This window comes from Centrocercus urophasianus, unplaced genomic scaffold (genome assembly GCF_019232065.1).
Source record: "Centrocercus urophasianus isolate 14NV4802_14NV808 unplaced genomic scaffold, USGS_Curo_1.0 seq_55, whole genome shotgun sequence".
Classification (NCBI taxonomy): domain Eukaryota; kingdom Metazoa; phylum Chordata; class Aves; order Galliformes; family Phasianidae; genus Centrocercus; species Centrocercus urophasianus.
Genome location: NW_024885144.1, coordinates 1,202,876 through 1,230,570, shown reverse-complemented (window position 1 = coordinate 1,230,570; position 27,695 = coordinate 1,202,876). Strand labels below are relative to the sequence as shown.

General features: G+C 52.8%; 2 protein-coding genes across 5 annotated transcripts; one reads left to right on the top strand and one right to left on the bottom strand.

Annotated features, from left to right (window-relative positions):
• On the top strand, positions 1-9,162 carry LOC122169568 (ficolin-2-like). 4 transcript variants are annotated; one of them, XR_006171586.1, is made up of 7 exons: positions 1-972; positions 1,496-1,549; positions 2,424-2,459; positions 4,831-4,958; positions 5,392-5,521; positions 5,964-6,085; positions 8,702-9,162. XR_006171586.1 is itself a non-coding variant. In XM_042835825.1 (6 exons), the coding sequence occupies exons 1-6, from the start codon at positions 837-839 to the stop codon at positions 5,975-5,977; spliced, it is 498 nt and encodes a 165-aa protein (XP_042691759.1). In that variant the 5' UTR covers positions 1-836; the 3' UTR covers positions 5,978-6,534. The 4 variants fall into 4 exon arrangements, 1 of the variants encoding a protein (XP_042691759.1); XR_006171585.1 differs by having other exon boundaries at positions 8,699-9,162; XR_006171583.1 differs by lacking the exon at positions 8,702-9,162 and adding an exon at positions 6,806-7,317.
• LOC122169551 (dual specificity testis-specific protein kinase 1-like) lies at positions 4,263-23,170 on the bottom strand. Its single transcript, XM_042835796.1, has 11 exons — positions 23,037-23,170; positions 21,056-21,133; positions 18,938-19,018; positions 18,321-18,579; positions 16,143-16,267; positions 15,953-16,001; positions 15,388-15,537; positions 14,172-14,345; positions 13,932-14,015; positions 12,202-12,288; positions 4,263-11,574 (listed from the first exon to the last, which is right to left on the bottom strand). Exons 1-11 carry the CDS (start codon positions 23,168-23,170, stop codon positions 11,473-11,475), a joined length of 1,323 nt encoding a protein of 440 aa, XP_042691730.1. The 3' UTR covers positions 4,263-11,472.
• Between the last annotated feature and the right edge of the window lie 4,525 nt (positions 23,171-27,695).

Here is a 27,695-nt window from a genome sequence, read left to right as displayed (position 1 = left end):
CCGTCCTCCTCGCCCTGCTCAGTGCATCAACCACCACCGGTAGCACCCAGGATTCCTGTCCAGGTGAGTGCCACACCAGTCCTGCTGCCTGGGGCAGGCTGTTCAGTCCGCCCTCCTGGCACAAGGGCCATTACAAGGCCCTGGGGGAGAGGGGGGGATTTTTCCTTCTATGCACCTTTTTAATTCAGCTGCAGATGGAAGGCTGCGGGTGGGTGACGAAGCCTCAGCTGCGTCCTTATGAAGCTGCTGGCTCCAGTCAGAAGTCCCCTCAGCAGTGGGGTCTCCAGGAACAGGTTTCCCGATTCTTTCGATTCCCAGTGCAAGATGTCCATCTGTGGATCTGCCCCGGGCTCTGCCGGATGCAGAGCTGTATGAAGGGACAATCCAGTGCGTGCTGTGTGCCTGGCACCTGGCAGCTCAGGCACACCACACCATGCAGTCTTCTGTCTGTGTTCCCCGGGAAGGCAAAAGGTGTGATTTGAAACTGATCTAGTGTCATAAAATGGGACAGAACATTTACAGTCCAGACCCGCCATTGCCATTTACTCTTTGTCATCAATACACCACAGGATACCTCACATCTTTTGTTTTATCAAGCTATAGTACCTTTGTCATGCGTGTAATATCCCATATAACAGCCTTCTTCCCAGTAAACTCCTCTGAAGTTAGAGAGGTTCCATGCCTCTCTCTTCTAATGTTAACTCATACAATCATGCTGAGCTCCCATCCTCAGGTAGGACATGACTTCTGCCTGTCTTTGCCTTTCGCACTGTTTCTGAAGCCCAAAGGGCTCAACTTCTTATCCCAAACATTTCAGAATCATAATAATCTCCAGGATGATTGTCTTCATTTACGCAGAGCTGAAAATAGTGGGACTTGGGAAGGCAGACCAACTTGCTGTTCTTCAAGGATGCCCAGGGATCCCAGGTGCAGCTGGCCGAAAGGGAGAACCAGGCCTTTCAGGTACAAAAAGTAAGATTCCAAAGATACCAGACTGCTTTTTCGTTTGTAGAAAGATGTGTGAAGGGGACACCCCTACCCATGGGAGTCCCTGGAGTTTTTCACAGCCAACTCATAGGGAAAGCGAATCACCTCAGTAAGGGAGCAGCTCCACTGCAGCAGAAGCCACAGACTGGCTCCAGAGTATGCAAAGTTCATAGGAACTCACTGTGAGCTGTAAATCAGGACTTTGACTGGCAGTATCATAGAATCAGAGTCACAGAATGGCTTGAGTTGGAAGGTAACATAAAGATCATCACATTCCAACCCCTTGCTGTGGGCAGGCTTGCCAACCACCCGATCAGGCTGCCCAGTACCAATATAATATAGCTTTAGCAGAAGAAATGGAGTGAGATATGTTGTCAAGTATGATCTGATGAAAAAAAAAAGCTTTCTTGCTTTTGCAGAAGTTGAGGCCCAGCTGTCCTGACTTCTGTATTATCTTTCCTGTGGTCACACTGCATTGCACACATATGAACAGTGTTTTTTCTTGTAGGAGAAATGGGAAGCAAGGGATCCCCTGGGAAAGCAGGACCGCCCGGTGCAAAAGGTAACCCATAATATATTTAGCTTTAATCCATAAAATCCAGGGTGTACATAGGATAACTGGATCTACAGAAATGAGACTCTTAAGAAACAGCTCTGAAGTCCTACAGGTCGGGCAGATTGGAGATGTGGATCTCACATGGGATGGGTACTGGGAACTGCGTCCTTGGGTGGGATCTCAGAGTAAGATATTGCTCTTCTTTACAGAGTTTCTCTTGTCAGTCCCATAAAATCAGACCTCTCCTCATTCTCCTATTGCTGGAGTGGAGACAGCTGGTACGGGGTGAAGCAAGGAAGGAATGGGCTGACCACCTCCAAAATCAGGAGCTGACTTATTTCACCTCTGGCTCTGCACAAGCTGGGGGCACAACTTCATGAAAGCATGTTGGACTGAAGGATTCAAAGCCATGGCCCAGTCTCTGGAAACAAACTGCTACTTCCAGCTCCCAGCACAAGGTGCCACCTAGAAACTGAGTGTGACACACTGAACAGCTGGGAAAGCAGTCCCTTTGCATGTTGAATATGTGCATATTTCCTAGTCAAAAGAATCAAAGACTTCAGCAGAAACCCCCAGCAGGAGGTGGGTGAATGTATTAAACAGCATCTGGGATCTGTAAGATCCCAGACTGGAAACAGAAAGCCTACACAAGAAGGACGGGCACTTATCTCTTGCCTGCAACCTGCTGCAGATATGGGGAGCACTGCTGGCCCTGCCTTCAGCCAAGACAGTTAGCAGAGAGCACCGTGGCTTTGCACCATTTCCAGCATTCTCCTGTACATTTTGGGATGTACCTGGAGGGGCAGGAGCAGCTCCCTGGGGAGCTGAATTCACTTCCTTCGAGCCACCTGTGATGAACTTTTCTTCTTGTCTCTTGCAGGAGCAGCTGGAGACCCTGTATTGCCTGGACCAAAAGGTAAACAATGCAGAGCTGAATTTATGATGTGTGTTCAGTTCAGCTTCCACTCTGAGTCGCTCTGGAAAAACACACCAGGTGGGAGCAGCTATAGAAAAATAAAGGCACCCTGAAGGGCAGTGGGTAGGGCCGTCTGACAACAGCCACCCCGCGCTGCAGGGGCTCACTGCAGGGCCTTGCTGCTGCCCCAGGCATTGTGAGCAGCCCTTCTCCAAACGTGTTACCAACAAGAGCTTCCCACAGCATGGGAGCATGGTCACTAGTTTGCTCCATGTCACAGCTGCTCCCAGAACACCTCCTAAAGCCCTTCCCAGCAGTAGCTGTTCCCCTGTTGGAGCTTTTGATCCTGCTTCCCTCCCTGGGTGTTTCCAACTCCTTCCCACTCCCACCTATTCCTGTTCCATGTGTCCCATCACAGTGGGAGTGTGTGGCACAAAGTGTTGCACCCCGCTCAGTGGCAGGCAGAGCATACAGGTCCAATAGAGACGTGTGTTATGTCAGCCTTGCCTTATGGACATCCTGACCCCTTACCAGCTGGTGGAGGAAAACATCTCATTAGAGGTCCAACAGCCCCAGGCTCCATGTCCCAGGTCCAACTGGTAGTGAGGCTGAGGGTTCACTCCCAGTAGGCATACATATACTTAAAATAAATATAGATAATTTACAAGGGCTGCTCTGAAAGTACTGCCTCCTGTTTTATGATGTTGGCTCACAACACCAGAAACAGACGTTGGTGGGATGGCAGCAGAGGCCAAACCTTCCTATCAACATCCTGTTGTGTTGTTGCTGTGTGACAGAATGGTGCATGACATGGGAGTGTGTGTGGAGCAGAGGGGTGTCATTAAATTCTTCTATGCAGAAGAAGTATCAGTGGGTGCCATTCGCTGATGCTGGTGAACACTGATGGAGACCAAAGAGGGGATGTGAGCACAGGGAGGGGTGGGTGCTGTGTTTCAGCAGTGGCAGTGGCTACAGTGGGTCACCTCTGCCAGTGCAAGTTTATACAAACACAGCATGCAGGTTCTTGTTCATCACTGGTGAAAAAGCAGAGCTAATGGTGACTATGCTGAAAATCTGTCTTTTGTAGCTGATAATTTGTTCTATCAAACAGTGTTACTATGCTCACTGTATCTGTTGTAGATTCCAGGGAAATAAATAGGAGGCATTACCTTCGGAGGAACTTGCACAGATGTAGTGCATGCATATACAAACAGACACAAATACACATCCATACATGTCCATCTTCACAGACACTGAGCACTCAGATTAGCACAGGAAGCACCAACAGCTGAGCAGGACATACACAGAATGTTTCCGTTCACGTTTACTGACTCACACTGCCAGCAGCTGCCCTGGCTCTGTCCCACTGTCTGCTGGCACCTGGGCAGCCCTCCTCCAGGTGCTGTGTGCTTCCCATGCACACACAGACACACAGAACAGACAGTTCTCACCCGGGACAGTGTTACAAAGACAATAGGACAGTGGTTACCAGGACAGGGCATAGCCACACAAGTACAGATCAGCTATCTATCTTCTCCCTGACAGCCATTTGTGCCCCCCTACTCCTCTCCTTCCTTCCCAAATCACTTAAATCCATCCTTTTTTTGCACCTTTGGATCCCACCCTCAACATCCCACAGTAAGTTCTGTGCAGTCTCAAAATCCCCTTCCTCTGCATCCAACACCATGCTGCCTCCCTGCACAGCTGTGCAATGGGCTGAGCGGGGGCTGGTGCTGGTGGTGCTGGGTGTCATGGCTGGGTGTGGGGCTGGGGCTCAGGATCTGGCTCGAAAAGCAAACAGCATTGCTGTGGGAGAAGGAAGGACCAGATGTGGAAGGCAGAGAGAAATCCATGGTGTTGTTTGCCCAACAGGAGCAAAAAGAGAGCCAGGATTTCCAGAACCTTTGGTGAGTTTTGTCCTGGGCCTTTTGTGCCACCATCAGCACTGTGGAACAGCACAGTGACGACAGCAAGGAGGCAGAAGCCCAGCACCAGAGGTCAGGACAAGGCAGCAGCAGTAACCAGTTTGTAGTGACACCAAAACGCAGAGTAAGGAAATAGCAGTAGGCCTGTTTGCTTCTCACAGCCATGTGCAGCTTGTGTGTGGCTCCTTGTAATCCCTCCAGGCTGGGGTTGGTAAGGACACCTACATCTGGTAAGCGCATCTTCAGACTCTCCAAAGCCTCCTTGCAGATGAGAGAGATCTGAGCACATCTATCTTTTAGAAAGTGCCCATCACCCTGTGATTAGTGGCTCAAGGAGCAGGATTTGTCTGATGTAGGTGCACACCTGCAAGGCTGGGCTTGGGGCTGTAGTGCTCTCTGTTGCAGTGAGCACACTGTAACTCCTTCCACTTCCACTCTTTCCCTAGTCTGCTCAAAAGCCAGGAACTGCCAGGAGCTGCTGGATAAAGGCAAGATCCTGATCACCATGCACCCCCAAGGCTGCAATGCTACCACTGTCTTCTGCGGTATGGACACGGATGGTGGAGGATGGATTGTGAGTAGGATGGGGAGAGGGAAGCTTTTATTTCCCTACTGTGATTTTTATTGAGACTTCAAATGATAGCACTAAAATAGCAATAAAAAGGGAGGAAGGCACTAAGGAGAAGTGAAGCCAGGTGGAGAGGGCAGCTGAAGTTCCTGTGACCAAGCCTGGGTGAATGCAGGGGATTCTTTTGGGAGACGTGTCTGGGAGCAGGCTGAGCACCCCAAACCCACCCATTCCTGCTCAGCCAGCAAACTCCTCCTCATTTCCAAGCACAGAGGAAGGGAATTTGCGGAGAGAGATCTGCAGTCAGGTTCAGCACTCCCAGCTGCCCTCTGGAGTGGTGTAGGCAGTGGGGCTTTGCTGAGGCCATGCCACCAGCAGGCAGGCAGTGGGGCTTCTGGAGCAGAACGACTGGCAGGGATGGACTTCTCATTTCCCACAGGTTTTCCAGAGATGCTTGGATGGGTCAGTGAATTTTTTGCGAGACTGGAATTCATACGAACGAGGATTTGGCAACCAGCTGATGGAGTTCTGGCTGGGGAATGACAACCTTCACTTCCTCACCTCTCTGGGTAAGGGCTGCCTGCTCCCCGGACTGGGGCAGAATGCAATCACTGCACAGCACTGCCATTAACAGACTTGAGCATCCCACATTCCTCCTGGGCCCCAAAGGTAATCCTAACCAGCATGCAGGCTCCTGCAGCCCAATGCACCACAGATATTCACTCTAAAAAGAGAAGTCAGAGAATTGAATGAGCTGCCTGCATGACTTATCCTGGAGATAACACATCTCCCTGTCGACACTGTGAGAACAGTCATGTTGCCCACAGACAGCCTTGGATTCACAGTGATGTACAGGACAGGCAGTTCTGCAGGAATTTGATGTCTATCACAATCTCTCCAGCAGTGGCAGCTCCTCTCAAGTCAGCTGAGGGCTCCTTTACCCCATCTTCTGAATCCCAGTTGAATGCTTACCACCAGCCCAACAGAACCACTGTCCTCCTCCTCTTTTAGGAGCATTGACCTGAGAGACTTCAACAACAGCTACTATTTTGCCAAGTATGCTTCCTTCCAAGTTTTAGGAGAGTCTGAGAAATACAAACTGGTTCTGGGAGACTTCCTCGGTGGGAATGCTGGTAAGTGAGCAACTTACTTGAAGGACTTTCCCAAAGCATTTCAGTAACATTCAGCATTTACAGCCTAGAGCAGTGTCACATAGAGTCCTTGCACAACCTACATTTTGGGTCAGTACTTAAAAACTGCCTGTGGTGACCCAGATGCAGTGACCTCTGGGTGCAGGGAAGGAAAGGGATGTGCACCCCCTGCAAATGTGTGACCCAGAGTGCTACCTACAAGTCCTGCCATGTACTTCAGCAACAAATGCAGAATCAGGTTACCTGGTATGTTGGGGTTGTGTTGTTGTTTCTTCTTAAAAAACATACAAATACTCTGCAAAATTCAATATCCTTCACGTGGGAACGAGTGAAACCAACAAGTGAGATAGCAGTGCTCTGGGTTTATGAGCTTTGCACACTGTCTGCTGGTCCAGACCTCAGAAAGTGCAGAGAATGCAAGCGGTGCAAGAAAGTGGACACCTGTGTGACTGCAGGCAGAATCTGGCCCATGTGCTGCACAACCATAGGTGGGTTCTCTGCGTGTGTTAGCAGTCCTAGCAGAACTCAGGATACCGCTCCTTTTCTGGGTGACCAAGGAGACTATGCAGGCAACCAAGAGAATGGGATTCAAACAAACTGCCTTACATCCAACCAGGCCCCTGCTGCCCTGCAGTTGGTGCTCAGGAACACGAGGTTCCCTTTTGCACTACTGCAGTAACTGTGAGTGTGTTCTCCCTGCAGGAGACTCTTTATCATAGCATGAGGCCATGTCATTTTCAACAGCAGATCAGGGCAATGACATGAGATCCTTCAACTGTGCCACAGTCTCCAAGGAGGGTGGTGGTGCAACGACTGCCACACATGCCTCTAACCTCAGCAGCACGTACCGGCCGGGTGCACGTGGGAGCTGTGCTGACAGCATCAACTGGAAGACGGGCAAAGAATGCCATTACTCCCATAAATGAACAGAAGTGAAATTCAGGCCAGTAGCGCAGGAGGATGTCTGACTGGCACTGGCAGATGCCACCCAACAGAAGACAGAAAACATCACATTGTTTGAGGGCGAGATCAGACCAAGAAGGACACTATAAGTTGTGCCTTTGGCCCAGAGCAGCTGTAGCCTTTAGAGATCAGAAGGGAGCAGTACTGCTTTGAGCTTTTGTAAGCCCTGACTTTAATCCTGCTCTATCTCCAGCAGCCCTGCTGATGCTGAGTAAGCTTTTCTGAATGTAAAGATTTGATGAAAAGACTACCTGGGTGGTAAGGCTACTGTTTTTCAGTAAAACTCTCAGATGGTCTGACCCTACGTGGCACATCCTGGTATTCTTGTCTCTAATCTACGTACACTAAACCTTCAGTGTTTTTGCAGCCTTTTTTCCTGTTGGATCCAAGAGCTGCCGGAAAGGCACTGAATTCTCTTCCCCATTGCCCAACAAATCTCACAACAAACTGGAAAGGCCCAGAGCCAGCTCCAGCCATTCCTGTGTTTTCAGGATCTCTCTTTTGCCACTGTGGACCAAGAGCTGGAAAAAACAGTCTGTCCAGCAGTGAGTGGCACTAGGACAGTACAGCAGTCCCAAGTCAAGCCTCGTAGAAGGAGACACTGTGGAAACCAAATGTTAACTGCATTACAGTGACACATCAATCAGTGGAAATAGTGTATTTATTTGTGTGGGTTCTGCAGGATCCCATATTTATCACACTTGGCGCACAAGTGTGCAGCAAGCTGACCCCCAAGGTCAACTGAGCTGGGGCTGTCCCTTCCCAGCACCTCATGCCCACACCACCAGCACTGGGGGAGGTGGGTGGCGCCTGGCTGGAGAGGAGAATGATGCTCTCCTGCATCCCTCAACCAACAACAGTGAGTTGGCACTGCAGCCCCTTCTGCAAGGCAGGAAAGCGCTCCCTGCAGTGATACAGCTGTGTGAAGGAGAGGGTCCTCAGGGCTTCACAGCCCTCCCCAAGTCCCATAGCTACAGCAGCCATGGAGGGGGCTTGCACAGACTCCAGCCAGGAAGAACTGAAGCACTAGGTCAGGATCCATCCCCCTGGGGAGACATACATCATATCCAATATGCACTAGTCCACGTGGATTTCCTCTGTAGTTATTCAGAACTTAGTGGAGTTGATGCAGTCTAGGGTACAGTGATCCTAAAGAAGCCACACAGCAAAGGTCCTGCTGCTTGGAGTTGCAGGGAAACATGGTGAGGAGAAGGAAGCAGACCCTGAGCACACAGGGCACTGCTGTAACTGCAGACAGGAAGAGCACCTTCCTCCATGCAGCCTCCAAGGTCTGGTGACTGTCACCAGAGATGTCACTGTCACCAACCCAGAGATCCCACTTCTCCAAGAGTGGTTCTTGCACCTCCATCAGCTCCTACACCTGACAGTGTGGAAGGTGCAGAGAGGAGTCCTGAGATGTTGTAAAGGACATGCCCTAAAGGAACATACCCCCAAACTGTCAGCATGCCATCTAGTGCCTCTTGCTAGCTGTCCTTCCCATGAGTCTCTCCAGAAGAAAAGCAGAATAGCTCCAGTCAGTCTCTGATGATCCCGGTGGTCACTGCTCACCTCAGCTTTTCTGTGTCCCAGAAAGCTCAAGAATTAGGTTTGCATTTTGTTTTTGCTCTTCAGCAGCTCTGGAAAGGAGTGGCCCTGAAGACCAGGAATAACAGCATCCCTGGGTTCCTCCTGTTGTTCCCCCTGGTGTAAATCACAATGGACAAGGACAGGGGATGAGGTGAGAACCTGCTTTCTGCTTCACTCCAGGACAGGGAGCAAGGAGGTGAGCAGCTGGAAGCAGCTCTGATGGCTGGCTGGTGCCAAAAGGGGAAGCAGCCCTGTAGCCAGTGAGAGCCACTTTCAGAGATATTCCTGTGCAGTTTGGGACGGCCCAACACCCGTGGGATTGCTGCCAGCACCCAGGGACTCTGCAGCAGTTCTTCGCAGGGAGGAACACGGCAGTTCTTCCACGCACCCAAGATTTCACAGCCAGAACTGAAAGATGACAGACTTTAAGGGATGGAGATTTGGAAGGAGAGATCTCCTTCCTACCTAACACCAACAACTGCTCACATGGGAATGTAATAAAACAGCTTCAGCACCTCCATACAATTTGCATTTGTTTGCACTGGATGTGGTGGTCTAAAAGAAAACATCTCCCTCTGACTTTTTAAGCTGTCCTTGTAAGGCAGCTGCACTGAAAAACAACCAGTGCCATTTATGAGTCAGCACAAAACAAGCTGCGTCAGGGGAAGAGAAGTTATTTCACTGTGCTTTGGTCCCTTCAGCTCATCATGGGCTGCTAGGATGGAAAAGGTGAACCCACTGCCCTTTGCATGGTGCTTGTGCTGCTGCTGTGCCCCTAGTTGAAGCAACAGATGCTGTAAGGAGCCCCACGCCACGGGCACCAATGGCACCACAGGCAAAGCACCACTTTCTCACAGCTAACAGTGCTCTGTCTTCACCAAGGTTTTATCCTGCCAGCTGTGCTGACAGAGCATGAAGATGTTCATTGTGTTTGGTGCTGTGCCTCAGCAGCAGCACTCTGCACAGGATGAAATGGCCATGGAGCCAGGCAGCAGCAGAACCACAAGTCCTTCTAGCAAAGATCTCCTTTGTCACCTGAGACTCAGCATGGGGCTAGATGTCTCTTCCGTGGGAGCGGAGGGGGCAGACAGAAAGCTCAGCAGAAACACAGCTCTGTACCCACCCATGGCTGCCCTCGGGATGCCAAGCAGATGCAATCTCACAGCCATACAGATGTCAGCAGACAGAAAGTGTCATTCCCTGCTCTGAGCTGCATAACCCAGTCCAGCTGTGTCCAACCGCTGCCCTCTGCCTCCAGGAGAGCATGCAGACCCCCCTGGCCCATGAGGCTCGCAAAGACCCTCCCATCATGTCCAAGAACTGGGGACAGTGCTGGTGGTCTGGGGCAAGCCCACAGCAGAGGGACCAACTGCTGCAGTGCTGGTGGTGGCTGGCTGCCCCTGAAGACACAAGGGTACATCAGTGCTGTTTCCACTGCCATTACAGTCCATTTCACTCCACTGGTCAAATAAAAAAGTTGGAACTCTGCCTTCCACCAGGTTGAAAAGCTTCCATCCTTTTTGGTCTTCTGCTTCCCGAGGCTTCACTCCTCCTACTGGCAGCACTCCCCAGCAGGAAGCTGTTTGCTGGTGTGTTGCTGTTGAGCAGATTTCCTGTGCACAGCTGTCACAACCCAGAAAAGCACAACAGTAGCTCCAGGGATGGAGGATTCTCTGGACATGTGGCTGGGCCAATGGTCCTGGTGCCATTCAGTGTGTTTCATCTTCCTTATCATGAAGAATCTCTGCTGAAAACACTGCACTCCACCACAACATCCATCTCAGCACACTACTGTCACTCCTTTATGTGGGTGCCAGGGCACAGAGACACTGAGCCACATGTGACACCAAATTCTGCCCAAGATCTCGAGATCAGGTCCACATGTAGGTCTGCAATGCTATTTGCACACCTCATTATACAATGTACAAGTGCTTTTTGGTGCACAAAGGGCCCCTATTCCAAGAGCTTACAATGTACAAGAAGAGACACAGCTCCACGGCCACAAAGCCATCACACCTACTGACAACCACAGATATTTCGGTCCTAAGTACAACACATCCCTCCCAATGAGGCCTGGCAACCAGCTGAACTGGAGACCTGTGGAAGGATAAGAGGTGCACCTCTCCCACCTCCAAACCCTGACAGAGGGCTGTGGGGAGAAATCCAGATAGCCGCAGTGCTGGGACAGAGCACAGCCCCAGTTCTGAGAGGAGATACTGGTTGGTTGGCTCACACCTCGGCGAGGCACACCTTCCACACTGCTCCCCAGAGCCTCACTGAATGCTGGTGTGCCCCACCAGCATCTCTACACAATGCAGCCATCCCTGTGGGGCCACCCAAGGAGGGTTTTAAGGCTTTGCAGCATACGGCAACTCTGAGGCTCTCTGTGTGCCTCAAAGCCCCCAGCTTTGCTCCACAGGGATTCCAGCCCCTACAGAGGTTCCCCAAGCACAGAGGGGACGTGGAAGGAGAAAGCCATGAGCCCAGGGAGCGCAGGGAAGCAAGAGAGGGCTGCACTTCTGTAGAGGATTTGGAAAGCATCCTCTAAGGGAATCCAGGTCCCTGACTTGCCATCCAGGATCATTTACTTTTAACAAGCCAACAAAGGCTGTTTGCTGTCTGAATTACATCTGTTAAAAACCTCAGATAAGACCTTGGTTAAGTCTCCTCTCCATTTTTCAATCTCAGAAATTAGAGACTGAGACTATGATTAAATAAATACCAGTGGGTCACTTAGTTCTTCCGTTCTCCACCCTCTTTCTTCACTTCTGACCCTCCATTTACAGTCCATCCATCGGGCTTTGCAGGGGGCCCACAGCTCAGCTCAAAAGTGGATTGTCCTTCCTGGGCTCCAGGCTCTCTGCAACGTCTTCCAATTCATCCAAGATATCGGAGAAATACGGCCTCTTGAACGCTTCCACCTGGAATGAGAAGGGAGAACTGAAGAGGACATCTTGGACAGGTGGGTGCAGTGCGGCAGCTCTCCTGGGTCCCCCATGGCCGAGCGGCACTCACCCACTGCCAGAAATGCCCAGACTGTGCACCTGCACACAGAGCTTTCTGGCATCACACGCTGCAAGTTGACATCTCCTGACATCAGTGGGGTGTGATAACTGCTCAGCCCAAAGGCAGTCTGAGCAGAACAGGATCAGGGGAAAAGCTAGAAAGGACACGTCTCCTCCCCACCTCTTTTGGGGTGTTCCCAAAGCTGGGGTTCATTCCTTTTCCTTTTGAAGGACAGTGAGGTCCAGATCTGTATGCACTCCTTACAAGAGAAAAGCCAGCAACACGGTGGGGGCACCCCTTAGTCCAGGTCACCCCACTGTGCTGCCCTGGGGCTGCCCAGCCCTGGCACAGGCGCTCCAGCCCCCGCTCCAACCTGGGCACAGAGCAGTCCCAGCAACACTTTAGCAGAGCCATCACCAAACATCTTGCCTTAGGGGACGTCTGTCAGAGGTAGAACACCCCCACACAGATCACAGCCAGTTGCTACATCACTTGTGCTCTGACTCGGGGTGAGTTACTCAAGAGAAACAGGCAGGACTCACCCGACAGCAACAGGCAGCAAGGTCCAGCACCCGCCGAGGGCATCCGCTGACCATCCTGCAGAAAGCAGCGACATCCAGGCCATAGTCCTGAGGGAAGGAGAGGGCGCGGGGCAGCAGCCAGCCTGGCAGGAGGGATGGGGCCTCTCCAGGAAAAGGGGGAAAACAGGCTCCTCTCCTGCTCAACGTGTGTCCCACCTACTCCTCACTTACAGAGATGGGCCTTGTCTGGGTTTTACGCTCCTCTAAGCTGGAATGCCATTCCTTCACCTCCCAGCCACCAGGATAAAAGGCAGGAGGGAGTATCTGGATGATCTTTTAGATCCCCTGCCACCTAAGCCTACGCCACCTATGATTCTACATTCATGGACTGAAGCTTTTAGGGTCTCAATCACAGCTGTCTCCCTGATGGCACAAGGGAACCATCAGCTCTGCCAGGAGGGCACAAGTAATCATTAAAAGAACAGGGAGATGTAGCAGCACCTTTCTGCTTGCTCTGTGCTCTCCTGCAGAGCAACGTACCCTCCAGGAAGAGCACAGCAACAAGCAGCACAAAGCAGAACCAACATGTGGAGGACCATCCAGGCTTCCAACTGCTGCTGAGAGCCACCAGATTCACCAGCTGTTCCCATAGCACTGTGGAGCCTTTACTCTGCATGGAAATCAGCAATCTGCTCTTTTCTCACTGGATTTTTCACTCTTGTTGTGGAAAACGCTTCCCTATCTCACTTTGCAGGAGGGAAATGTTGTAAATATTGAAATAAAAAGGCCACATTTCTAGAGAAGCCAACTGTCTTCAAATAACCTGTGAATTAGCCTCAATGAATCTGAAAATATACTAGGGCTGATCTGAAAGTACTGCTTCATGTTCTATGATGCTGGCCCACAACACCAGAAACAGACGTCGGTGGGATGGCAGCAGAGGCCAAACCTTCCCATCAATATCCTGTTGTGTTGTTGCTGTGTGACAGAATGGTGCATGACATGGGAGTGTGTATGGAGCAAACATGTGGAATTGAATTCCTCCGTGCAGAAACAATGCCAGTGAGTGCCATTCATTGATGCTTGTGACCACTGATGGAGATCAAAGAGAGACCAAAGATGTGAGCACAGGGAGGGGTGGTGGTGCATTTCAGCAGTGGTGACAGCAGCAGTGGTCACCTCTGCTGGTGTGGGTTTGTACAGCACAGTATGCACTTCTTGCTCATCATTGGCAAAAATGCAGAGCTATTGGTGCTGCTATGTTGAAAAACAGTGTTTTGCAGCTGAGAATTTGCTCCATCAAACAGCGTTACTCTGTTCACTGTATGTTTAACTTTCCATGGAAACAGGAGGCATTACTTTCAGATCAACCTACATACTCCTGTGATGATAGCTGTGTTTCATCTGCCGCTTCAACGTAGATATTGAAATGCCAATGCCAAATGGACCATTTGGAATTAAGATCTTTTAACAAAAGAGTCACTTCTCATTTTGTTGGTGCAACCAAAATTTTGATAAGCAGATGATTCCATTTGTGTACTGAAAATTTTGTCATCAGATTTTCCCACAATTAAAACTCTGGAGTGACACCTCAGTACGCACACATATATGTGTGCAAGTCTGCACGGCCCAGAGAGAAGCTGCAGTCCAGAATCATGGAGCAACATGAACAAACAACAAAACAAAACAAAAGGAACAAAAAAGGAACAAAAGGAATGAACCCCAATACTGTTAAATTTGGGAATTATTACCTGAGTTCTGGGAAGTACTTCGGGATCTGCTGGGATCCTGCCCAGGATTTCACAGAGCACAATGCCAAAGGAAAACACATCCACCTGCAAGAAGGGTGAAAGAGGTGGGCTCAGGGCTGCATAGAAGGCAAACTGCAGGAAAGAGGAGCACCAACAGCAGCAGGCTCCTCCATTAGGGGATGCCTGCCATCTCGTGCAGGAGCTCTGCTGATGAGCCAGGAGCTGGCAGTGGTGCCATACCTTCCTGTCGTAGGGCTCTCCCCGCAGCATCTCAGGAGCCATCCAGAAGGCAGAGCCCACCAGGGACAGCTTCCTCTCTGCATACTGCACAGGCAGCTCCACCACTTCTCTGGCCAGCCCAAAGTCTGCCACCAGCGCCTCGCGGCCACGCGGTGTCACTCGGATGAGGCAGTTCTGAAAGGAGACCACAGGGATGTGGCATGGGCTGTGGCAAGGAAGGGGCCAGCTGCTACAGAGCCCTGTGCACACAGGCTGCAACCTGAGTGTGCAGCTGATCACATCCGGAGCCAGAAGTAGTAGGAAGGAGCCGTTCCTCAGCCCACCTCCATCAGTTCACTGCCCACCCCGTGCTCTCACAGTGCGGTCTGCATGGCCCTCAGTGCTGCCCCATCCTGACATCTCTGCACTGAGATTCCCAAAGGCACTCAATATGGGCACGGTGATCCACATCCTTTCATCTGAAAGAGACCTAGAAACGTGCACATCAGCTTTGCTCAGTCAGCCCAAGGCAGGCAAATCACAGCCACGGCCCTCACTGTGCAGAGCTATACACCCCTAATAATGGCTTCTGAAGGAATTCCTACAAAATTATCTTGAGGTTTCTCAAAAACCCCAGTGACTTTAACCTATTCAGATCCCTAGATTTTACTCCTTGGCACCTGCTCCCAGGGAGCCAGCAGAAACTGCAAACAGAAAATGGCTCCAATTGGAAGGGCCCCCACAGCCCCGAGCCCCAGTTCTGCCATGGGCTGGCTGCCCCTCAGCTCAGATTGCCCAGGGCCCATCCACGGCCTTGGGCACCTCCACAGCTCTGGGCAGTAGTGCCGGGACCTCACTGCCCTCTGGGTAAAGGATTTCCCCCACATCTAACCTAAATCTTGCCTCTTTTAGCTTAAAGCCATTCTCCCTCGTCCTATCGCTGTCTGCCTGTGTAAAAAGCCCAGATGGCTCCAGTTCTCACTAACAGCCAGACACCAGGTAAAGGCTTCCATCTTTTCAGCCAGCCTACCACCAGGTTTCCCAGGTTTCCCCAGAGAAGCACAAACTTCTTCCAGGGCTGCACCTCCGCAGTGAGACTGAAAGGTGAGGTGCAACCTGCCAGCACTCCTTGCCTTCCACAAGTAGGAGCAGAGGACCCACAACCTGGGGTCTCCAGGTCACTGCCCTACACAGCCTCTGCAGGGTCCCCTAACGCAGCTCCCCTCCAGCTGTGTACCTTGGAGTTGAGATCTCGGTGGTAGATGTTCTTGGAGTGCAGGTAGATCATGCCTCTGGTGATGTCAGAAGCTAAGTCCACCTTCTCCTTCCATGACAAAGCAATGTCTTTGCTGGCCAGGAGCTCCTCCAGGCAGCCCCCATTCACATACTGTGAAGAGACAAAAGGCAGCACCTGTGCAGCTGGACGCAGGGTCTCCTGGAGCCCCTCACGTGTAGGAACAAAATAAGGCCTCCCAGTGCCAGCCCAGGCTTTCCCATTCAGCCACAACACTGTGCCAGAGCCACCTCAAAGGTACTGCCAGGCTGCATCCCAATATGCCTACTCTAAAAATCCTGCTCCTCTGCTCCCCCACGCTGGCCTGTCCTGGTCCTCTGGTGGTACTGGGCCACCACGAAACCCTTCATGGCCACTCTGCCTGAACCTCACAGCACCTGTGCCCAGCTCCAGCCATGAGAGGCTGTGGAGCAGAGCAGACCAGAAGCCTCCCCAAGGCAGTCTGCTCATCCAGTCACTCACAGCTCCTTGCCTGCCCAAAGCACAGTTAAAGGCAATAAACTTTTACCTCCAGAATGGGGTACAGCTTGTCATCCTTTACGCATATCCCAAGGTACCTAAGCAGAAGGATGCACCAAAACAAAGAAAACATGCCATCAAGGTTCCATTTGATCCCTCCCCACAGAACTGCCACAGAGACACTGAGGCAGCCCCAGCCCCCACCAGTGTCCCTGCCCACAGCCAGACATCTTGCCTACCTGACGATGTTGGGGTGGGAGAGCTTCTGCAGCAGGCTGATCTCACGCACTATCACCTCCTGGTCCACATCATTCTTGTAGATCTTCACCACCATCACTTTACAAGCAGCAGCAGCCTGGGTCACCTGGAGCCAAGGGTGGAGCAGGACACGTCAACCTCCAGGTGTCTGCCAGCCCCTCCAAACAGCTGCACCCCTTCCCAGCCAAAGCCCTGGCTCCTGTTTCCCTGCTGCCCAGAGCTTTGGACAGCCACCAGCACAAGGGCAAGGTACTGTCCTTCCCACACCAGTTCCACTTTGTGACACCTGACATGGTGACTGGGGACAGCCAGCGCCCTCCTGCCTCAGCACACCAGGACACTCAGCCAAAATTTAAGTCACTTTGGCTGGAGCAGTTTCTCAGCCCACACTGAGTTACAGAAGAGCTGACCTTCTCCCCTCCCCTTACTTCACTGCCTCATCTGTCCATCTGCCCCTCTCCCTCCTGCTGGATCTCATCACTGCTGCTCACACCACACGTCCCCACTGCTGCCTGAGCCTACATTTCACTTTCATTTAGAGCTTTGGGTTTTTTTGTTTATTTTGATAGTGAAATAGCCCAAACACAGCCTGAGATGGCTTCAGAACAGCAGTCTGAGTCCCACAGCATCACCCGCTGCTCTCTTTATGGTGCTTTATGGCTAAGGTGACCAGCGGAGGTGAGGAGAACACAGAGATGCATGTTAAGACCTCATTGAGCTGAAAGGAGAGGAAGGTTTATTACCACCAGGACCACAAAACAAATCATCTTGGAAGTAACACGAGTTGCCTCCTCCTTCCTGATGGAACACAGCCTGGCAGCAGGCTGCAGAGGCCGAAAAGAGAATAGGGCTCGGACAGCATCCCCTGATGGGACACTGATGGGACATGTAACCACACCGACTTGCTGCTCGGGTGTCATCAATTATTAGTCACAACCACACAGCTGTAAGTACAAAAGATGCAATGGATCACCGCCAAAGTTCAGCCCTCAAGGTCTCACACAATGTGCCTTGCAAAGCCATTTTTCCTTTTTCCAAACTGGAGGCCCAGCCCAAGTCACTGGGAATCAGACTTCAGGTGACACCAGCCTCTTGCAGAGGCCTCTTCCAAGCACACGGCCAGCGTTTGGTTCCTGCCAACTCAGAGTATTCCTCAGCCTGCTCCAAACAGCAGCCACGCAGCACATTGTTCCCCAAGCAGAAGGCCATGCAGGACCTCTCAGCCTGAACCCTGTGCACAAGTGAGTCTGTGCACAGCCAGTCTGCACACCAGGGACCCCAAGCGCAGGCTGAACCAGAGGACAAGGGCAGCACAAGCAGCACACAGCCCCTCTGTGCCAGCACCACGGGGCCAGGAGCTGGTGACCGTAGGAGGGAGCACTTTGGAAAACAGCAGCTGTGGGCAGAGGGCTCTGCGGCCATCCATCCCTGTGGTGCTTCCCAGCAGCAGCGCTGCTGCTCAGGGCTGAGACTGCCCGACCCCAGAGGAACACCAGTAACCAGAGCATCCAGCTCGAGTTCCCAGCAAATGTCAAGTCGCAACAAAGGCCTTGCCTTGTTCCAAGTCCTCCTCCACTGTCTTCTATGTGAGCCGCAACATTTCACTCCAGCTTTATTTTTTGACATTTCACCTTCTATTGTGGAAAGTCATTGCATTTTCACTCAAAACCCATATCTCCAGCTGCAGCTTCCCCAGCTTGGCTCCACTGGGTCCGCACCACAGCCCAGCAAACAAGCTCAGTGCCAGCAGCCACACGGAGGAGGAAGGTGATGTGGGCAGACCTGGTAGCACTGTACCCTCTGAAACGCTGCCTCAGTTGCCAGGTCTTCCCTTCTTTTTGTTGCTCAAAGAAATGGCTGAGGGTTGCAGGGAAGGAGCTCCCCACCCCCACCCGAAAGCGAGCAGTAGGGCGACGCTACAGCGCTCATGGGCTGAGGAGCACTGGAGAGGGGCAAAGCGAGCGGGACATGTTCTGTGCTTCCTGAGAGAGGGTTAAAAACACCCTCTGAGTAAAGGATCTCCAGCTCACATCTCACCTCAGTCACCCCCTTCTAGCTCAAAGCCACACCCCCGTTCTGTCGCTATCACACCGCGTACAGTCGCTCTTCCCCATTTCCGAGTTCAGCCTCACGGTTCGGGTCGGCCCCAGCGCTCTCACCTTGTACACCTTGGAGAAGAAGCCGCTCCCGACCAGCTCGGCGCTGAAGCTTTCCCAGAACTCCAGCCTCCGGACGGCGGTGCGCAGCCTCTGCCAGCGGTCCATACGGCAGCAGGTGTCCGACGACTCGCCGTAGCGCCGCGCCGCCTCGCAGGGCTCCGGTGCCAGCAGCCCCGCCTCGCACATCGCGGGGCGGCAGCCGAAACGCAGCGCGTTCCGCAGGGAGCCGACAGCAACACGTTGCGCTCCGACCCAGCGCCTGCACCGGGAAACAGAGCTGGACGAAGCCGGAACAACACGGGGAGAGCAGACATGCCGTGCTGCACCGCGGAGCTCGCGCCGCCCGCGGGCGCTACCTCTGTGGTGAGGCGCCCTGCCTCGTGTGGGTTGCGTTCGTACTCCTTCAGATGAGAATGTAAAGATGTCACATTAATGTACGTTCACTTCTACCTTCTAGGACAGGCAGGATGCATTGCCTCCACCGCCTGACAGTGCAGCCCGAGGAAAACCTGGGGAACGCTGCTCGACCTGACCAGCTCACACTGGGCTACAAGCCACCGTGTCAGAACTGCTCCGAACACAGCTCATGTGGCACAGAGTAACGCCACATTCCTTACTGCAGGCCTCCAGACAAGCCTTCTGAGGATGCCAATGCAAAACGTGCCATCTTAAAAGGGTCCTCGCTCAGCAGGTCCCCTCTGTTCAACAGAAGCCCTGAAGAATGACATATGGGGGAAATGCCCCAGCAACTCCCTGCCTCTCTACGTATCCCAAATCTGTGTCTAACTCCCTCTATTAAATTGTCTCGCTTCTTCACTAATACTTTTCTCAACAGCCCTCTCCCCCCGGGCTCTTTCTGCCTTTGTTAGGACCGTGTTCAGAACCCTCCAAAGCAATGCCACCCCTACTTCCCCACTGCATCACTTTCTCCCCAGATGCAGGGAAGGCAAATCCAGGAAAAGCAGAAAATGGGCTTCTGACACTGATGTCTAAGCCAGCACTACTTCTGGGTACCTCGCAAGCCACTGGTGCTTAACAGAGCCGTTTGAGCATTTTCCCCTCTCAGCACATGCTCAGACCATAACCAAAGGAGACGACAGTCGGCAGAAGGATGCTCCAAAGCTTCCAGCTGAAGCCAAGGAAGCTCTGTCCTCCCCGAGCTCCTGTCCCAGGTCTTGCACCACAACACTTGCACCAACCTCCCCACCCTCCCACAGCCCTGCAACTGAGATGCAGGGAGAGCTGCCAAGGGAGCACAGGGGCAGAAACTCACCCTCCGTGCCTGCAGGGCGCCCGCACAGGCACGCACAGCTCCTCTCCAGCCAAGCAGGCTGAGGGGAGCTGCCCCTGCAATGGGAATGGCTTCCTTCCCACTGCCCCCTCTGTTCCCTGCTTTTCCCACGTATCTCCTCCTGCTGTGACCCAGTTCATCAAATGTCCCTTTGTCCACAGAAGAATCCCCACAACGCCCTCGGCACGCTGGGATGCCCTGAATGTTATGCCAACGAGTGGGAGCCAAGTCTTTATTTTCTTCCCAGAAACGTGTTTGTCCCAGATGAGGGCTGACAAGTAGTAGGCTGGGGAAGAAAATGGCCTTCCAAAATGCAAAGATTTATGTCATGGCTTCTTTGGAGCCAGGGGAGAGGGGACGTGGAGCACTGAGGTCTTTCTCAATCCCTCCTCTGGGATTTCTCCATCTACAGGTGCTGGGACACCTGAGCATCCCAACAGACCCAGGCTGTCCTGCAAGAGTGCAAAACCCCAGGCTGCAAATCCCCCTTCCAGACAAGTGGTCAGGGAGGAGCTCCATACAAAGACAGCCTGCAGAGGATGCTACAGGGTGCTCCCCTCCTCCACAGAGCAATCATGAAATCACAGAACTGCTCAGTTGGAAAGGACTTAAAAGACCATCCGGTTCCAACCCCCTGCTGTGGGCTGGGTGCCCCCTACTATCAGGCTGCCCGGAGCCACATGTGTGGCCTTGGGCACCTCCAAGGACCACCAATCCCCAGCTCAGACACATCCACACACACCGAACCAAGTCCCACTTTAAGTGGTTTCCATAAAACCACTCAGGTCCAAACACACTGAGATTTTGGGGCAGTCTGGCCTCCAGCAAGGTTAAGGATTCAGGCACCATTTCAGTGTTATTTCATGGAGAGTTTGTCAAGTTTCAGCAGAGATTCACCAAACCACCTATGGGGGTCCCTGTGTGGACGACTCCCAGCAGCACTTCCCATGCTCACAAAGTGCCAAACCGCTGTCTGTCTGATGGGAAACCTGCGGGGGGTTTGAAGGAAGAGAAACGTGACAAAAATCAAAGGAAAACACTCCCCAAGACAGTCAGCAGCAAAGGCTTTGATTGAGCCCGCTTTGCAAAATGGTGACTGATGAGGCGCACAGATCCCTTTGAAACAGAAATGGTGCAGAAGAAGAAAAAACGCCATAACAGCTCGGCAGTCACAAGGCCAATTCCACATCACTCCCTCTAAAAACACCGAACAGGACCACCACCAAACACCCTGCCCCATCTGGGGAATGTTTAGGGGGTACAAACAGGGCTCTGCACTCTGGAAGTCAGGTGGGGACTCAATTTTAAAGGTGGAAAGCTGCCAGCAAAGGGCTTGGTGACAAACTCTGCTTCGGAGAGGACCTGAGCCCCGTGCTCCACCTACATCTGCTCCTCGGAGATGGGGGAACAGGACAGGTGAAGCAGACAGCTCACATGGTCCCACCTCACCGACTGCTTCATCTCCTCTGCTGGGGGGTGACGGAAGAAGGGCCCCACGGGGCCAACGGAGCTGCTGGCTGCACTGGGGACAGGGGCAGATGGAAAGGACTGCAGAACCCTGCTCTTCTGAGGCTGTTCCTGGGAAAATTCTGACCATGATAAGCCAAGTTAAAGCTTTCAAGGTCTTTGAAACCTGTGGGTGGGCAGATATTGTTTATCACTGTGACTGTTCTCCTCCAGGAGATCATTTATTCATTACTCATCTGTTCCTCACAGCACTGCACCATCCCCAGTGCCTGACAAAGGGCTCTCTGCTGACATTAGCCCAAAGCCCTGTTTGCATCAGGATGGGCAGGAAGGAAAGACAGCTTTGCATGACACGTCACTGTCCTGTTTCTGTAGGAAAGCCACACAGCAGCACTGTACAGCTGAGATGGATGTGGAAAGCAGGGTGCTGGTGCCTGCAGGGCCACTCTAGAACCAGGTATGTTTGCATCAGGGCAAGAGCATCTGCCAGACCTCATCTCTGACTCCAGATGGCCTTTCAGCCCCACATCAACCAAGAAATTATGATTTCCCATTGCCTTCAGGATGCAGCAATGCAGGGTGCAACATGCTACATCCTCCAGCGACAGGACAAGAGGGGACGGCTTCAAATTGTGCCAGTGTGGTTCACATCAGATACTAGGAAACATTTATTCTCCAGAATAGTGGTCAGGCACTGGCACAGGCTGCCCAGGGAGCGGTGGAGTCACCATTCCTGGAGGTGTTCCAGAACTGAGGAGATGTGGCATTTGGGAACATGGTTAGTGGGCAGGATTGATGGCAGTGGGTTGGACTGGGTGATCTTGGAAGTCTTTTCCAACCTTAATGATCTATGCCTTTGCTTTCAAGAGCCTACAGCAACAAGCAATCCATTGGATCTGGTCAAAACCAAGGGATATCAAGCAGCCTTGTCACGTGCCCCACTGACCCCAATGCCCTTCCCTGCTCAGCAATGATCAAGCTCTGCAAAACCTAAAGCAAAAACAACACACCTGTTCTGTGAAGATCATTCACCCTGTTCCCTTCCCAGACCGCTTCTCCTCTCTCCACATTTGCAGCTGTTAAAGGAAAAAAAAAAAAGGCCAAAGGTCTACAGGGAGGAGGCAGAAAGCTGTGTCTGCCCACACGGAGCCCAGCAGCAGCAGGCACACAGCACAGCAGGCGACTGAATGTTAAAACCCATCTCAGCACTGCCAGGGGAACTGGACTCACATTTCCTAACGCTGCCTCCAGTACAGGATGCATGTGCCACCCTGAGGCAGCAGCTCCAGTGCAAGGGATAAGCCTGATCCACCGTGAGAGGAAGGGCAAAGCTCCCCCCGGGGTGAAGCACGCCAAAATGCATCTGCTCCCTGCCCCTGCACTTCATCTGCCTCTAATTAGGGTCCCTAAATGTGCCAAACTTGTTCCCCCCAGCATATTTTCCACTCTCCAGACCACAAAAGACCCCGGTAAAAATCCAGCAGATAAAGCTGAGATCCAGTTAAACATCACAAACGTTATTTTTCCAAGCAGCAGCACTAAAGAAGGCAGGTACCCCTGCTAGGGAACCCAATCACTCTTGACCCGACTGAACCAGTTTATCCATCCATAAACAAGTAGTATTTGCTCTACAACACATGAACACATTTTTTGAGACAAGAAAGCTGCTTTCCCAGGCTCTGCATGCAGCAGCAGAGGCAGCAAACACCAGGAGCACTGACCCATCACAGAGGACCAAGGAAACTCAACGAGAGAACAGACTTGTACCTGAGATGACCATTTTTGTAGCAGCATAGTGAAACAGACTGAATCCTCAGGCAATGCCGGCTCTGCACAGATGTGTGCTCCACCCTTTCTAGCCCTTGATTGCAAAGACCTTACTATTGCTAAGAGATGGGAAAACGGAAGGCAAATCGTCCCATGCAGTCTCACAGCACACAGACTCTTTCCAAACTCACCCACTCATCACAGCAGAGCGACACAAGTCGGAGCTGCCGGTGCGGTCGGCACCACGGGGCAGTGCCGGCAGTGCCACGGCTCGCTCGGTGCCCCGAAGTCTCCATCCGCCACGCGCGGCCCTTCGAGCCACCATCGGACAGGACAGGAGCCACAGAGCTGCTGCCCCAGAAAACCCGAACCCCACGGCCTTCCTCTGTACCAGCTTTCTTCCCCCAGCCTTCCAAACTGCCCACGGCCTGCCTTTAAATTAAAACCCCATGCACTATCAGAGACGTCGCTCTGCACGGAGGGGCTGCAGACGGGGAACGGCAGCCCAGCCCAGCGCAGCTCCGCCGGGGCCACGCACAAAGCGGGCTCTGGAGCCCAGCATCAGCTCTGCCCCCTCCCGACGCCTCCAGCCGGCAAGGCGTCACTAACCGGCGGCCGCCCGCAGCCGTGTGACGGCCGGCACTCACCCGCTCGCCCCGCAGCTCCTCCGCACCCGCTCCCTCGGGCCGAGCAGCCCGCGGCCCCGCCCCGCCCCACGCACGGCTGCGGCTCCTCCCTCCGTGCCCCCTGGAGCTGGAGGCCGTTCTCCCCGCACCGCGCCGGGGTTGCGGGTCATCCTGGGGCGAGGTGCGGAAACGCTGACGGACTCACGAGGACGCCGTTGTCGGACCCCACCGGTACTCGGAGACTGACCGGGACGGCCCAGCACTTGATCGAAGCCAGAGCCCAGGGAACCCCAACCTGAGGAGAGCGCTTTTTCTTCCTGTCTCTGGCAGCAGCTCACATCCCCTCCGCCGGCTCTGCCTCCCGTCCCAGCCCCGGCCCGGCCCCCCGAGGATCCAGCTCTCCACGGACCCGCCGGGCATCAGCAGGGCAGCCCCCCTCCTTGCACAGTGGGCGCTGCGAACCCCGCGGCCGGAACACCCAGCAGCCGTTGGGGTTTTCCGCCGAGGGCAGAGCGACCAAATCTGGGTCACACGCCAGATGGAGGCAGTTAGGACAGGGGACACAGCTGTGGCAATGGGGGCAGGTAGTGGCACGTGGACACGTGCAAAGGAACATCTCACCACTGCCAGTGTCAAGGGAGCACTGCCCAGCTCTCCCCAGAGCCCAGCCACATCTTGCAGCCCCTTCTATCCCTATAAAATGATCCTTAACAAGGGGAACAACAGAAGTCCCCTTCCTGCAGGATGCTGAGCAGCTGTCCAGGGGTCACATAGCCATGTGATTCTGCAGAACACACCACCAAAAGCTGCTGCTGAGCAAAGGACAGCATTTACACATAACTGGTAATTAAGACTCTTGAAGGCTTCTAGATATCTGATCTGAAGAGGGTTTAAAGCCTATTTACTGCTGTCTTGCAAACATGGTTGCTAAGCAGCAGCTGTAAGTAACATCTCCAGCAGTGTGCCTCTGCTGCAGCACCAAGCAGAGGGCAGCCAGCTCTGCCATCACAGAGGAGAGTCAGAGGCAGCAGCAAAAGCAGAGCTGCCCAGTGTGACCATGCTTAGCCAAACCACACTACAGCTTCAGGCTACACTGTTCCTACCAATCAGGGACATTTGGGGTACATCATCCTTGCAGCTAGCAGCAGAAATGCAAGGGATGCAAAGAGTAACAAGAAGGGATTATGCAGGTACATTAGTCAAAAAATTAAAGACAAAGAGAGTGCATCCCTTCTGATAAAGAAGAAAGGGAAAATGGCCAGTGAGCAAAACGAGCAAAATGAGCAGTGTTCCCCAGGGGGTCCATCTTGGGACCAGAACTCTTGAACATCTTGATCAGTGACTTAGATGATGGGATTGAGTGCACCCTCAGCAAGTCTGCAGACAGCACCAAGGTGAGTGGTGCAGCTGATGTAACAGAAGGAAGGGATGCCATCCAGAGGGACCTGGGCAGGCACGAAAGGTTGGCCCATGTAAACCTAATGAGGATCAACAAGGCCAAGTGTGAGGTGCTGCATTGGATTGGGGCAATGCCAGGCATTTATACAAACTGCGGGAAGATCTTCTTGAGAGCAGCCATGCAGAGAAGGACGTGGGGGTCCTGGTGGGCACAGAGCTGCACACGAGCAGCAGTGTGCGCCCGCAGCCCGGGAGGCCAGCAGCACCCTGGGCTGCACCAACAGAGGGCTGGCAGCGGGCAGGGAGGGGATTGTCCCCCTCTGCTCTGCCCTCGTGAGGCCCCATCTGCAGTACTGCGTCCAGGCCTGGGGCCCCCGGCGCAGGAAAGACGTGGGGCTGCTGGAGCGGGTCCAGAGGAGGCCACGAGGACACTCAGAGGGTGCAGCACCTCTGCTGCAAAGACAGGCTGAGGAGCTGGGGGTGCTCAGCCTGGAGGAGAGCAGGCTGCGGGGAGACCTTCCAGAAGTTGAAGGGAGCTTATAAGCAGAAGGGAAACCAATTTGTAACATGTGCAGCTGGTGACAGGACAAGGGGGAATGGCTTTAAATGAAAAGAGGGGAAATTTAGGTTAGATGTTAGAAATTCTTTATTCAGACACTGGTGAGGTACCAAAACAGGTTGCCCAAAGAAGCTGTGGGTGTCCCAACTCTGGAGGTACCCAAGGCTGTGGATGGGGCCCTGGGCAGCCTGAGCTTGGGAGGGCAGCCAGCCCATGGCAGGGATGGGGATGGATGATCTTTAAGGTCCCTTCCAATCTGAGCCATTCTATGATCTTATAATACTTTGGAGGTAAATCCCAGGCACATCCCTTCCCATTGCACTACAGGTTCCAGGTACTACAGGTACTACAGGCTACAGGCCTGCCTTGCTGCCCAGCCAGCACCGTGCTCTCGCCATCTCACCTCCTACCTGCTCCTTCCAGACTGCCCATCAAGAGCAAATTACTCAGTGCTGGGGTAAAAGGAAAACTCCAGCTCTTTCTCCCTCTTTTGCTTTCCTGAGCACACAAACATGCCTTCACGGGCTGCATATTATTTTTATGCAGCAGCTCATGGCCACCTACACTTCGCTGTCCTTCCTCAAATTCACCCATGAGCATGCACCATTTTCCCTGCCCTGTGCAAAATGCAGCACCGAGAGCAGCCCTGTCAGCAGCTGTCAGCTTGTACAGCTTGCAGGGAAGCTGTGAATTATCCAGTGATTGTTGGCAGGTGTCAGATTAGAGAGGCAGTGCTCAAGTCCAGTCCAGCTGAACAAGCAGCCGGATCGCTATGTGGCTCCAACGTCTGCATCGCGAAAGCAGATGAGCACTGCACAGGCTGGAAATGACACTTCCATGAGTACAAAGTGCCAGCAGCAAACCTCACAGCACTGCTTGATGCCCAAGAAGAACCTGCACTGCCAAACAGAAAGACACAAGACCCAAATGAATTGCCACTTACGTTTCCACTAGCAAGAATCTCCTTCCCTTGTCCAGGTGCATCGTCTAGCAGAGCTTTAAGTAACGGATCACCTCTCTGAGGCTCCATGGTATGCACACAGCTCCTCGTGCCCACCAGCCATGGCACAGCAGGGGTTCCAGCATGTCCGTGGCAGCAGTCAGGCAGCAGCTCTGCTTGAATTCCACCCCCACTGTCAATTGCTTTAGGATTATCAGGAATCCTGGAATATTTCCAAGGCTGCTCTATTCTGTGTGCATGCTGCCACTGATGTGATTAAGCAAAGGTCAAAGGGTGTCCTGGAGGAGCTGAGAAGCCAGTTAAGCCTCAGCTGGTCTTTGATCTGACAGCCACCAAATGGTTGTGGGGACTTCCACACCAGCTGGCAGCCCCCAAGAAACTGCAAGGTGAGAGCTGCCTGTAGTCAGCACTGGAGATCTCTGCAGGTGCATGCCACATATGGCAGAACCATATGTGTGACAACAGAGACAAGATTTGGTCCCAGAGCAACAGCCTTAAAAGGAGCCTACAGAAGGTGCAAACTGCCCTGATGGAAAAGGTCCAATAATAGAAAATCCCTCTGGTGAGGTCTGACTTGAGGGCCCAGGTGTGTCTCATTGCATGGAAGAGCCACTGTGACCAGGGTAAGAACTCCTGGGAGACCCAGGCAAGCCTGTACACCAGGGCAACAGGGAGAGGGACTGGAGACATCTAAGCACACGCAATTTTGAACCCAAACTCGAGGGAAGGCCATACCCTACAGAGCACAGCCCTGCATCACTCCGTAGGTTGATGCTGTGCGAGATATTTGTTCTCTCTACGTACCTTGGGAGATACCTTCTAGAAATAAGACCCATGCAGTCATGCTGCCTCCACTGGATTGAACCACCATGGATAACTTTTAGCTCATTTGCCACTTTAGCCACATCTGACAGAATGGCTAAGACCTTAGAAGTGCTTAGTTTTCTGAAAACAGGCAGCAGATAGGGAAGTGAGACCATGCCTGTGTTCTCCATGCAGGACATGCTTCAGCATGAATTCACCCCATCACAAGCATTTAAAAACCCTCACCCCAGAGCAATTGCTTTCAGATCCAGCAGTCAGAAAGGCTCTGTCAGGAGCTTGCATTTTCCTAGACAGTAAAACAGCACTGCAGAGTACCCAACTGGAATAAACCTTCAGACAAAGTCCAGAGACAGCACAGCCACTGCCCACACCTGCCAAGACATCTACTGCAGCTCTTTCTGGGTAACATGGAACAACCAGGAGACAGTTGGCAGCTGAGCAGAACACCAGGGAACTGGGTGCTGCCAGAAGAGGAAGTTTA